The sequence below is a fragment of the Hippichthys cyanospilos genome, chromosome 7 (genome assembly GCF_059441005.1).
Source record: "Hippichthys cyanospilos isolate Australia breed blue-spotted pipefish chromosome 7, RoL_Hcya_1.0, whole genome shotgun sequence".
In the NCBI taxonomy this organism is placed as follows: domain Eukaryota; kingdom Metazoa; phylum Chordata; class Actinopteri; order Syngnathiformes; family Syngnathidae; genus Hippichthys; species Hippichthys cyanospilos.
The window spans coordinates 3,482,604-3,495,237 of record NC_142375.1 but is presented as its reverse complement, the minus strand read 5'-3'; the positions used below and the strand labels follow the sequence as shown (position 1 = coordinate 3,495,237).

Below are 12,634 nucleotides of genomic sequence, written 5' to 3'. Positions count from 1 at the left end.
CTAACCCTAATTAGATACTTTAAATCTGTTTAAAGCCTAGCCCTAAAACCAAAACTAAAAACCTAACCCTAATTTGAAACGCAAAACCAATGAAGGTTTCAACCTTCATTGGAAACCCTAACCCTATTTCATAGCGACCAGTCCATTCTTTGCACACATCGCCGTTTGGCGCATTTGGGCAAGAGGCATCCATTTTTGCTGGCAAAAATCCAACTTTATTGCATCTCAAGCCGCGTGGAAGGACGGGTTGGCAAAGTTTCCATCGGCGTGGTGAGCGGTGTCGTCGTCGTCCTGGTGGTCGTCCTCTTGCTCCAGGTCAGCCTCGAACAGGCGCTGCAGCAAGGCGTCCACCGTCCGATACCCTGACGAGCGCAAGGCACTTTGTCACTTCCCTGTGGCACACATGGTGGCGGCGACGGCGGTGGCGGCCTACTTTTGGAAGCGATTTTGAACAGCAGCTTGGGCCCGCCGCTCACTGACACCTCGGCAGGCCCCTCAGCAGGCCGCTCGGCCGTCTCCATGGCATTCAGCAGGTTGTCATCCGCCTCCTCCCTGCCGTCAACAAGAGGCAGGAAGCCGCATGGTCAAGAGGCCGGGGCAGGCGGGCGTAAGCGGCGGTTCACTCACTGAGCCACACCCAGCTCCAGCTCCTCGATCTTCTTCTCCAGCTCTGTGTGCAGGTCGCTCTTGTCCAGCGAGTACTCCAGGAAGAAGGCCTCCAGCACGAACGCCACGAAGATGCTGGGTGTAAGGGTAAGCACCTTGCCAGAATAGGCCCGCCTTTAGGCAGGCGGGTGGGCGGGCGTCTTACTTGACGATGATGATGACCACGCTAATGTGGAAGAGAACAAAGTAGATCCTGGCCGACTTGTGCGTGACGACGGCGAAGCCGCTGCTCAGGAGTGAGCAGCCGTTAAGGAGGACAACGGCGGGCCGCGAGCTAGCCAGGCCGCGCGCGCGAGCACTGGTCCAGGATATCATGCCACTGGTTGACCACGCTGAGCTGGACTAGTAGCACGAAGGCATTGAGCACGTTGTTGAAGTTGTTCTTGCAATAGCCCAGCCTGGCAAAGGCGCTCCCACGCAGCAGCGGGTTCCCGCAGTCGGCTGCCCCCGGGTCACCCACATCTTCGTAGAAGCGCACCTTGCCCTGGAACAGCTCCATGCCCGCTACGGCGAAGATGTAGTACACCACCTGGACGGTGGGTAGGGAGGGGCCCTTGTCAGCGAGAGGGATCCGTCGGCCGACGTCTCCTTACCAGGATGAGCTGCCCGAAGGTGAGGATGGCCGGTCCGATGCGGATCAGGGTGTTCATGATGGTGCGGAACCTGACCGCAAAAGTCACATCTTGAGTCGCCGACTGCTCGTGGCGAGCCCATTTGCCATAACCCGCTGGTACTCAGCTAGCCAGATGCTAATCGTTAAAGTGGCTATGGCATTAGCTCTTATTTGTTAGCATTAAACTAGCACGGCCGACACTACAACTGGCAATGCTAATCACTAGCAAGAGCTCAGAGTTTGATAATCATCAGCCAGTCATTTCCCGATTTTAGAATGAAGCTAGCAGGGCCGATCCTGCAGCTGGCGCCAGCATCTCCCATAATGCTACAGCATTCCGAAAGCTGGGGCAAGACTAGTGCTGCCGCTTGTTTAGAGAGCGTGCTGTTTCCCACATGCAAGAAGGGCAACGGTGGAGGTCACACCTCTTGATGCTGTCCACCACACGGATGAGCCGCAACACTCGCAGGATGAAAACGATGTCCAGGATCTGGCGGCTCGTGTACCCGCCCGCTGACAACAAATGCAACAATTGTTAAGACTTTTGTCTTCCTAAGAACCTCCACATGACAACCTTCAGAACCACCTAAAGCAAGTCGTGTGCTTTTAGGACCTTCTAAGTACTCTTTTAGGGTTACGGTTAGCTTTTGTCATGACGCGCAACGGACATCTCGACCATAAAACTTTCTGCAAACTTACAGGACCTTCTTGGAACTTTGAGAAGGTTTCAAAAAGACTCTCGGACAGATGTGAAAAATGTTTAGAATCTTCTTTTAGAACCTTCCAAAAAGTTTGCAAGAATCACCAGGACTTACTGACATGCGCCAGGCACCTAAACATCTTGTAAGAACTTTGGGGACTTTCTCAGGACTCCGAAAACTTTCGTAACATAAGACCTCTCAGGTCCCATGTCCTGGTCAGACTTTTTTCAACAAACCTGTTTCGGCAGCAGAAATGAAGAGGTGAGCTCACTTGATTTGAGGGCAGCATTGGTGATGGTGGCAACAAGTGCACAGACCACAATGATGGTGTCAAACCTGCAGATAGGAAGTGAGGTGTGAATTTCTGGGACTTCCCAAGAATTATTTTTTCTTTGACATTTTAAGAGGCGAAATCATGGTCCGGACCGTCTCCCCCTACTTTCATGGTCTTTTTCAAATCAGCTTCCCGTTTTTAAGAACATATTCAAAATTCCAGGGCAGTCTGAAACCTTCCAAAAACTGTCAGAACCACCAAAAACCTTCCACGAACTTCTCAGACCGTCTAAAACTTTCAGGACTTCAATGGAACTTTCTATGAACTTCAAAGGAACGACAACAAACCTTTCAATGTGAGAGCTTTCAAGAGCTAACAAATATCTTTGAAATCCCCACCTGAGAATGTTTCACTTGAGAACTTCAGGCGCCTCCCAAAAACATTCAAAATGTTGTAAAAACTTCTAGTAAAGTCTTTTAGGAGGTTTCAGGATACGTATTCAAAAAATGTTGCAACAAATTTCAGTACCTTCTTCAAATTTTCAAACTGTTTTTAAAACTCTGGAGCATTGTGAGGGTTTTGTGAGGGTTTTCAAAGAAATTATGGGGCCTTCTAAAAACTTGTATGAAGGCCATATTATCTCTCAAGAACTTACTGTACTCAAGAACTTGCAGAAACAAACTTAACAGGGCCATCTGCAAACTTTCCAGAGCGTTTCAAAACTTTTAAAGACAACCCAAGGCCTCCGAACATTTGAAGAGCTTATTTGGACTTCTGGAGCCCCCTTCTCAAAAGGAGGAGCTGTAAGAACTTCCCATGAACTCCCCTCCCAATCTGAACCTGCAAAAGCTCGCAGCAGCGTGACAAGACATTTAGGCTTCCAAATTTGCGTGCGCGGACCTACCAGTTCCAGAAGCGGTGACCTGCAAAGAAGCTCCTGGGCTCCACCACGTACAACTTAAGGAGAATCTCCAGCAGGTAGAGGGCCAGGAATGCCCACTCAGAGTTGCCCACGCTGGGCTTGTCTTCGTCCAGCCCGATGAAGACGGCGTTGATAACAATGATCACGTCGTAGACCACAGCGAAGGCCCTGCGGGCCCCGCGCAAAGGTCAGTCCCGCCCCGCACCCTCGGGAGTGCGGTGGGTGGGAGCCCCGCCTCCCCCTCACCTGTGTTGGACCAGTCGGCGGAGGAGACGGCTGGGCGCTGAGCCATAAAGGGAGGGACACAGGCTGCCCAGGGGGTGCGGCCTGGACTTGAGCGTCATCACTTGGATGTTGAGCAGGTCGGCCAGCTGCACGAAGGCCTTCTTGTCTGACCCGCAACGGACGTCACGCCCCGTTACCCAGGCAGCTATGTGTGTGCGTGTGTGCGCGTGCATGTCACGCACCAACGGCGCCGCGGCTGCGGTCGTCCGAGACACTCCACAGCAGCTCAGTGTGGGCGTTGCTGATGTCAGGCTGGACCGAGCGGACCAGGCGGCTCCAAGTGTCGCGACTGACCAACGGCTCGTCGCCGTCCTCAGGGCGCTCCTGGAGCACAGCAAAGGCCCGCGCCATCTTGTGCCGCTTGGCTCGCACCAGCTGCCGGACCTCCTCCTGCGGACGAGCGGATGATGAGTCGCCGCCCTCAACCAACTTCCAAAAGATTTCGGTGCTTTGTAGGACTTTGCAAAAACTACAGGTACAGTGGATCCCCAGTTTACGACGTCCCTGCCTTATGTTTTTTTAACCTTACAAGATGGACGGCACCGTTTTTTTGTCCCTTCTTTACGCCATTTTTTCGCCTCACGACATCAAAAACAACAACTTCTCTTCTCAAACATGGCGGTCAGTGTGCATGCGCTCATACGTCACTACAATGCTGATTTGCTATTGGTCGGTGTCACGACTCCCTAAGATAAAGGTCTGCTATTGGTCAGCGTCAAGGTTTCAAAATGGTGGCATGTTAATGATTTGTTTTTGTGTGTTTACAATATCGTATTTATTGTGCATTTTAGTGCTTAATTCAAACTTGAATAGGTTAGCCATGGGTCCCAAGATAGCCATTGATGGAAAAGAGAGAAGTAAGAACATGATTCGTATGGAAACAAAGCCGGAGATAATCAAGAAATCCGAAAAAGGCAAGACTAGGCTACGCTAGCCTACCTTCACGAGGGAATATGGCCATAACAAGCTCGTCATGTCACTCAGAGGAAAATAAATCCTTTATATTTTTTTAATGATTATGTTATTTAATTGTATACATGTATATTGTATATGAGTAGCACTTACTATACTATTTTGCTACCAATTTTTAATATACCAACCAGACTACAAAGACATCAGCAAATCCATGCAGCACCAGAAGTCGCATTAATGGTGAGTATTATAACAACAATATTGAAAAGAATAACTTTTAAAATATATGGAAAAATGTTGTCTGATATTACCTGATATAATTTGGTCCTTCTGAAAGTATAATTTTTTCAAACTGTCTCTGAGATCTTCAAACATGTGTCTATGAATTTTCGAAACCTTCCAAAAAAATCTAGAGATTTCCTAGACTTTATCGGACCTTCAAAAAGGAAGGGGCAAAAAACAAAAAAAAAAAAGAGAGCAGAAATTCTTCGAACAGTTGAAGAACTTCCCCGGCCTTCCAAATCCTTCAGAACCCTCAGAAAACAATCTAGGAACCTTTAGGCCCTTCTAAAATGTTTCAAGCATTTTTCAGGACTTTGTAGTTATATTTCAAGACCTAAAAACATTCAAGGAAATCTTTAGGGCCCTCTAATAATTTCTTAGCCTCTCTAAGTAGAGTCTATGATTTTTTACAACTCTCGAATATTACAGGTCCTTCTAAACAGTTTTGACTTTTCAGGACCTTTCCAAAACTCTCATGAATAAAAAAAAAAAATCTCATGAATTTTCAGGACCTTCCTAAAAAGAAGAAAGACACTTTTCAGAAGTGTCAAGCAAAACAATTTCAAAACAGTTAAAGATCCTTCCGTCTTCTTTTTAAACGTTTGAGACTTTCTTGAAATTTCCAAGACCCCCGCAGCCACTAATGTTCCTATGAATATTGGGGATTCATTGAGGACTTTGTAAAAAGTTGAGGAATGAACGAATGTTAGCCAAGCGACTTACCTTCAAGTACTTCTTGTAGTTGTTGAAGACCACAGCGAGGAAGACGGACATGAAGATGAAGGTGTTGACCACGATGTAGACGATGAAGAAGAGGGCGAAGGCCGAGCTGGCGTTGTACGCCGGCATCCTGCGCTCAGGGGCCCGAGAGTAAGCGCGGACCTCGGGCCGGGCCTCGGGCCGGGTTTGGGTTCTGCTCACATGACGTCGGGGCTGTTGGCCGTGGTCACCAGCACGTACATGTCGAACACCACATCCACGTAGTTGGAGAAGTACGCCGCGCCGTCCACCGTCTTCAGGCCGCTGCACCCCATTCATCACACACCCACATATTCGTTGCCAAAACGTCCGGTGTCAATACTCGCCGTTTCCTCACCCCTAACCGGGCAAACGGGTAAAAGAAGTGTGACGTTGACCCACCGCTTGCTGAAGAGCTTGAGCGCCATTAGCGAAAAGATGAGGATGCTGAAGATGAAGAGTAGGAAGACGGACAAGATCTGCGGGAGGGCGTTGCGGATGCTTCGGAAGGCCCGCCGCAGCTTCACGCACGCATGCAAAGTTAGCGGGATGCCTCGGGAGCGCAAAGGAAGTGGATCGCCCACCTGCCTCCCCTCCGTCACGTTGACCAACAGGAGCGGTCGCAGCACTCGTGACCAGCGGAGGGCGTAACAGCCGGCGGCGTGCAGAGCGCCGTAGATGATCATGTCCGCCAGCGTCAGCTGACACACACACACGCACCTTTCAAATGATGGCACTATACAACACGGTAAGCAAATTTTTTCCCCCCTTCTGATTGCACACCATCTCACTTTTCTAATGCAATGCGATCAAAGCATTCAGCGACACAGGAAAAAAAAAATCTCAAACTTAGACTAAGAGGAAAAAAACGTCGAGCGGTCCAAGTACTGAACACGCAAGTCAGCCCCAGATTGGTTGCGGTTCATTCAGCGTTTAACCCAGAGGGAATATTTGTCTCTTGCGGTGTACGGGAACACAATCCTTTTTTTAAATTGGTTTTGAAAATTAGATTCAGAGAGATCTAGGCCATCAAAAGCCCAGGAAGATGAATCCTGCCTTCCGTTCAACCCCCATGGCAGCCATTGCGGATGGGGCAAAGGCCCGGTTGCTACACGTTCCCCAGCGAGCGTGTCGGCGTTTGAAAGCGTGAGCGGTTCCTCCCCACCGACTTCAGTGGCCTTTGGAGGCCGTGGCCGCTTTTTGCGAGCGGCGCGAGTCCTCGCCCTGCTGCTGAGTCAGCAGGAAGGTGGACAACGCCGCCTCAGCACTTTTACGCTCATACAGGAAGTCAACGCAAAGGAGCAGTGGCCGCACCTTCCCGCAACTTGTCCAGACTCACTAAAAGCGTTCAGCCCCTCCATGTCCAGACTCACTAAAAGCGTTCAGCCCCTCCAAAAGTCTTTCAGTAAAGCGCCTTGGCTTTCGTGAAAGGCGCTATATAAAAAGGCGTAATATAAATGTAAGCATTCTTTTTGTTGTTATTCAGAAGCTTCTCAGAATTTTAAAACTACCAAACCCTCTGAGAACTTCTGAGACCTTTCTCCATCCCCTAAAACATAGGTGTCGGACTCTAATCCTGGAGGGAGGGCCAGTATCTTGCATGGTTTCTGTGCCCAACACACCTGATTCAAATGATTAGCTTAGTGGCAGTTACTTACAAATGATCTTAGTCATTTGAATCAGGTGTGTTTCAAAGCGAAAGCGAAATCCTGCAGGATTGGAGTTCCACTACTTGTGCTCTAAAACTTTTCGAAGAACGTTTACGACCCTCGCAAACTTGTGAGGGATTTCAGTGCACCCTTGATGATTCCAAAACATGGTCTCTCAGAGACTTCTTTTAATTGTTTTGAAGAACTTTATGCAAATTCTAAAATGTTACAACCTACCCTTCAGGAATGTGAGGAATTTTAAGCCCCTACTTCTAACTTTCTAGCAACTGCCAGGACCTTCTGAAAATTGATGTCAGAACTCTTGACAGCAGCTTCTACAACTTTCCGAGAGCCTTTCATACCGATTCCCGGACGTAAGATTTTGACCTTCTGGGACTGTTGGGTGGACTTGCAGTACATCCATTGGAATTTCAAGAACCCTCTTGGGGCAACTCTAGGGACATTGGACAGGCTCGCCACGCCCCCCCCCCCCCGACCCCACGAGGTCCCCGTGTGCCTCCTACCGCCAAGATGGCAATCATGCATATGTTCTTGGGGTCCTTCCAAAACTTGTCTCGCGGGATGACCTTGGCGTAGTGCGCCAGGCGCAAGGCGAAGACATGCAGGCACAGCAGCTCTGTCAACATGGTGGCCTGCCGAGACGCGCTGCCCGTTAGTGGGCCCGTTGACGTCTCGGGCCCGGACGCCGGTGATGAAAGCCAGGACAATGAAAGCAGGGTGCGAACGGCAGGCTTACCCAAGGCGGCAGTGGCAGGACGGCAGGTTCCTCGCACACGGCCAAGCTCAGGTCCAGCAGGATGAAGAAGTAGAGCAGCGCCCTAGCTGGCCGACGGTTGTACAGCAGGTACAAACTACCGACGAAATTGTGTCAGCGCGGGTGGAGGACGGCGGGAGCGGGCGCCTCACCGGACAGCCTGCGGCGACGTGTCGAAGAAGATGTTCCTGTTGTACTGGGCGTCCGACACGTACGCTGACGCCAACTCCAAGTCCTCCCATGTGCACATACAAAGGGTATGCCTTCAAAATACAAGGCGAAAAAGAGAAGGCCAAAGGAGACGGCGGCCCCAAAGTCCAAAGACTTGCAAACTTTGAGGAATTGCCGCTACTTCTTTATTTGAAATCTTTCTTCCAAGTATCTTGCAGAGATGAAAAAATATGCGGAGTGTTCGGGATCTTTGGAGAAGTGGCCCCAAACTTTCAAGAACTTGTGACAAGCCACTTAGAAGAAAAGTCTTGTTTTGAACAAACTTTGGGAACGTTTTTAGTTAAAGAAACAATCGTTTTTCTGGGGAGTGCGTGATCGATCCGCGGCGTGCACGTGCAAACCCGCAGTCACGTGACGCGCGCGGTTTTACGGCCGTCATGTGAGAGGCGAGCTCACCTCTTTGCTTTTGGTGTCGTGTCGCGCACGCGCAGGCGCGAGCGGCTCAGGGTCGCTCGTGCTCGTCATGTCCAAAAGTTTTTCGTCGGCGCTTTGCTTCTCCTTAACTTCTTCTTTACTCCCGTTGCTCTTCTTCCTTCTTCTGCTTGGACCGGGTCAATCGGCGCGGCGCATGCACGTAACGTGTGGCGCGCACACGGGAGACTTGTTGTGCATCTCTTGTCTCGTCGTCTTTTCTTCTCGCGCAGGACCCGTCGCCGACGCTGCGTGGCGTTCGCGTCCCGCAGGAAACGCGAGCTTCCGAGTCGGCTTCCCCTGACGTCATCAGAATGGCCTCGAAGTCTCCACCCATTCCCACTCCAGAAGTGGGCCACAAGAAAGGAAAAACAATCCTGACTACTCGGAAAATGAAGAAAAACTTGATGACAAAAACAAACAAAAAAAATCAACTAAATCAACAGAACTCCATCCATTTTGTTTTGTCTTTACAAAGTACAAAAGGCCAATAAAGCTAAAAGAAAAAAAAAAATAAAATTAAAAACAATACTGAATATGTAGGCCTGGAGGCGTCAAGTCTAGTATAAGTGAAGTCGCATCCTGCATGTTTTCCAAGGGTTTCTTTGCAACGCACCTGATACAAATGATGACCTTCCTAACAATCCCGATCGTTTGAATCGGGCGTGGCGCAGATAGTAACTTGGAAAATATGCAGAAAGCAGTCCGTCGAGGATTGCACTTTGATACAAGGTGGAAAAAAAAGCAGTTAAGGAGACTTTGGATTTGATGAGAGTATTTGTGTTTTCGGCATTCCTGCGGCGTCCGTGAACGCAACGGTAAGGGCGGTCATGTTCTCGTTCAGGGAGTGTGGGATCTTTTTTTAATGTTTTTACAGCAATTAAAACGAGTATGTCATGTAGCGCTATCGCGTGGTCAGCCACGGGCATGACATCTAGCTGCGCGCGCATCCAGGAGTTCGGGACTTCCGGCTTCTCCAGCCCTCCAGAAGTTTATCACTGACTCTGGTGGCTCAAGCTAGAGGGCAGCCATGTTGCGTTGCCATATCGTTTCTCACGACTTCGCTCATTTGCCTGCTGGAACAAAAGTTATGACTGTTATGTTTTTCCAAAGTGTCATAACAATGAGTTGCGTATTTCACGCTGGGATCCCCGTCCGGAGTCAGGAGAGCCTCTCAAAGAACCGACGCCTGGCTTTGCATCGACCAATCCGAGCGCGTCACCGCATTCATAGCGACATATATAGACAACGACGCGCGTTCAATTTAGGCGGGTAGAGAGACCGCCCGAAAACAAGTTGGACCTGCGTATTCGTGAGCCAGACTGACCGGAGGGATGACGTCACGATGGCGGAAGTTAGCGACCACCAACAAGTCGGTGACAATCAAGAGCAGAAGCGCGCGAGGCGACGGGAGAAGGGGCGACCGAGTGCGGTGACGTCAGTGGGACGCTCGTGGGGGTGAGTGCAAGCGGGCCGTTCGGCCTCGCGCCTTGATTAGCACTATGCAGATTGCTTCGTTTGGTGACGGTAAAGCAATCGCAGCAAGTTCCCCCTTTCGCTGAGGATAAAAGTCACAAGTTCTCAGGCCATGAGTTGATCATCATTTTAATTGTTGGACTGTTCACCCGAACGGCTTTCAGAAATTGTCGATTTGATGACGACAGTGGCTGCTCTCAATGAAGCCGCAAAGTCCTTCCTCACTGTAAAATGTTATATCAATAGTGGCCAGAGGTGGCGCCAAAAAAAATATCTCGGGCCAAACAAAGCACAGCTCTATTAACGTGTGAAACCACAACCTAAGCCAGTTCCAAACCATCCTTATTTCGGGTGCGACCCGGTAACAGTTGATCCACGGACCGGTATCGGGCCGCGGACTGGCGGTTGGGGACCCTCATTCGTATATGAAAGTGATCAGAAACTATTGTAGACCTACAGCGTGCGTTCAGTTGCGAGAGAAGAAAATAAGGATTATGTAATTAATTTTTATAGGCCGATTTATGAAGTGACAAGTAAGCCAGCGCTTCTGAGAATTTAACTTGAGTAGTCTTGCTGCACCCCACCTTTTCCCCTTGCAGGTCAGCGCTCCCGTGAAAGCATGCCAGGGGCGGCCTCGTCTCCGGCCCGCCGCCGGACCAGTGCCGGCGGCGCCGCCAGGGTGCTGGCGGTGTTTGCGCTGACCTTCTGCGTGGCGCTTCCGGTCATTGGCCACCGCCTGCAGCACTCTTACTACTTCCTGCGCCGGGCCTACGGGGACGCCAGGAGCCGTGACGCCTTGCAGCAGAGTCTGCGGCGCGGTCAGGACGCTCTGCGCTTCTGGCAGGGCACCGCTGCCCCCCGGCCCACCCTCGCCCAGCCCCCCCGCCATCCCAAGCTGCTGGTAGCCGTGGTGACCACACGCCGGCGCCGGGCACTCCGCTACCACTACCTCCTGCAGGTCACCCACCGGCTGAGCGCTCTTCTGGATACCTGCGGGGAGGGGTCCTGCGCTCAGGTGCGTTGCCGTCTTTCCGCTCAAGTCTCGCTTGACTGCCGCTCCGCTCGGGGGTGATAAAGTGGACGCGTGGCCGAAGCCAAACCAGCGCATGTGGAGTTCGACATTCTCATATTCATTTTTCAGTTTTCTACAGTTTATTCCGGGCAGTTGTTTGTCCTCGGAAAATTGACAAAAAAAAATTATTTTTAACACCAAGATCGATCAACTAAGTGTATATTTTTTTAATATAGTAGCTATAGTAGCTTTTTTTGTTTTAACCTGCAAGCTGAACAACTTTTTACAAGGCTAACAATTATTTTTTTGCATTTTTACAAACGTCCCACCATATATGCAACATGGCATTTAAGACTAGGCAGCGGGCCATAGGTGGGACACCCTCGTTCTAAATTTTGCTTTTACCATCCGACCATCGCACCCACTTGCCGTAGGGGAAAAGTACACGGCTTGGAAATCCCTGCCGGTCGCCCGTCTCAGAGCGTCATCCGAGTGTACGGCTTCTCGCTCCGGTGGTTTAGCCTCGATTTGGAGACCCCGTGGACCTGGAGCCCCATGACTAAGCCGAAGGCCGGTGGCACCCCATGGCAGGTGGTGCTGTGCGACATGGAGAGCGGGCCCGAGGGGAACGAAGACGCCAAACTGCTGGAGCGGCACTTCCGCGTGCTGCGCCGACCGGCCGGGAAGCACCAGCCCATCAACGACTTTGAGCGGGAGAAGCGGGATTACGTGTTCTGCCTGCGGGAGGCTTACCGGCTGGCGGAGCCCCGCAACCTGCTGGTCCTGGAGGACGACGCCCTACCCCACGCCGACCTGTTCCGGGTGGCCCGCGAGCTACTGGGCCGGCGCTTTGCGGCGCGCTCGCTCTACGTCAAGCTCTACCACCCGGAGCACCTGCAGGGCTATTGGAACCCAGAGCCCTACCGCGTCCTGGAGTGGCTGGGCCTGGGCCTGCTGGGCGCTACCTTGCTGCTGCGGCTGCTGGCCGCCTGGAACCCCTGCGCGCTGCCCTTGCGCATGTGCGCCGGGCACCTGGCGCTGCTGGCCGCCTACGTGATGGTGGCGGCCGAGCTGCTGGGCCGCCACTACCTGCTGGAGGTGCGCCGCCTCTCGCCGCAGCTCTACGCTGTGGCACCCGCCACAGAGTGCTGCACGCCCGCCATGCTGTACCCGGGCAACAGCTCGTTGAGGGTGGCCGACTACCTGGAGCCTGTCTTCTGCTTCCGGGGCTACGCCAAGGACACGGCGCTCTACCGCCTGCTGCATGGCCTGCCGGCCGAGCGGGCGCACAGCGTGGAGCCCAACCTGGTCACGCACATTGGGGCCTTCTCCACACTCAGGCCCTGACTGCCCTGCTGAGTGTGTGTGTGTGTGTGTGTGAGAGAGAAAAATTGTTTGTTCATGGGTTGAATTGAGGTCAGTGAACTCCGACTAAATCTAAATTTGCTAAAGAAATACGCAAGTGGAGTTGCTCAGCTTCTCAACGTGTGAAATGGTGGCTTTGCTCTGTGCGCCAAGTGTAGAGCATTTTTTGGGGGGAAAAAAAACAAACAAACAAAAAAACAAAACAATTAAACAGGGTGCCATGTCTGATTTAATAAACTTTGGAAGTACATTTCTAGTAGCGTCTCCAGTTGTATTTTATCGAGTGACCCCAGAAGGATAAGTGTCCACAAGATGGACGAAA

At 51.3% G+C, this 12,634-nt stretch overlaps 2 protein-coding genes across 3 annotated transcripts; one reads left to right on the top strand and one right to left on the bottom strand.

Annotated features, from left to right (window-relative positions):
• Positions 1 to 192: 192 nt before the first annotated feature.
• On the bottom strand, positions 193 to 9,096 carry tpcn3 (two pore segment channel 3). The gene is made up of 19 exons (XM_088419156.1): positions 8,445 to 9,096; positions 7,970 to 8,052; positions 7,800 to 7,914; positions 7,567 to 7,695; positions 5,978 to 6,094; positions 5,796 to 5,914; positions 5,577 to 5,678; positions 5,379 to 5,505; positions 3,644 to 3,851; positions 3,423 to 3,567; positions 3,159 to 3,344; positions 2,252 to 2,316; positions 1,705 to 1,792; positions 1,260 to 1,329; positions 979 to 1,195; positions 812 to 902; positions 628 to 741; positions 434 to 552; positions 193 to 362 (listed from the first exon to the last, which is right to left on the bottom strand). The coding sequence occupies exons 1-19, from the start codon at positions 8,511 to 8,513 to the stop codon at positions 226 to 228; spliced, it is 2,301 nt and encodes a 766-aa protein (XP_088275282.1). The 5' UTR covers positions 8,514 to 9,096; the 3' UTR covers positions 193 to 225.
• A 342-nt stretch (positions 9,097 to 9,438) lies between these two features.
• pgap4 (post-GPI attachment to proteins GalNAc transferase 4) lies at positions 9,439 to 12,568 on the top strand. Of its 2 annotated transcripts, none has more exons than XM_088419159.1 (3): positions 9,439 to 9,917; positions 10,504 to 10,950; positions 11,539 to 12,568. In XM_088419159.1, exons 2-3 carry the CDS (start codon positions 10,555 to 10,557, stop codon positions 12,292 to 12,294), a joined length of 1,152 nt encoding a protein of 383 aa, XP_088275285.1. In that variant the 5' UTR covers positions 9,439 to 9,917; positions 10,504 to 10,554; the 3' UTR covers positions 12,295 to 12,568. The 2 variants fall into 2 exon arrangements, with proteins under 2 accessions (XP_088275285.1, XP_088275284.1); XM_088419158.1 differs by having other exon boundaries at positions 9,441 to 9,917; positions 10,535 to 10,950.
• The last annotated feature ends 66 nt before the right edge of the window (positions 12,569 to 12,634 follow it).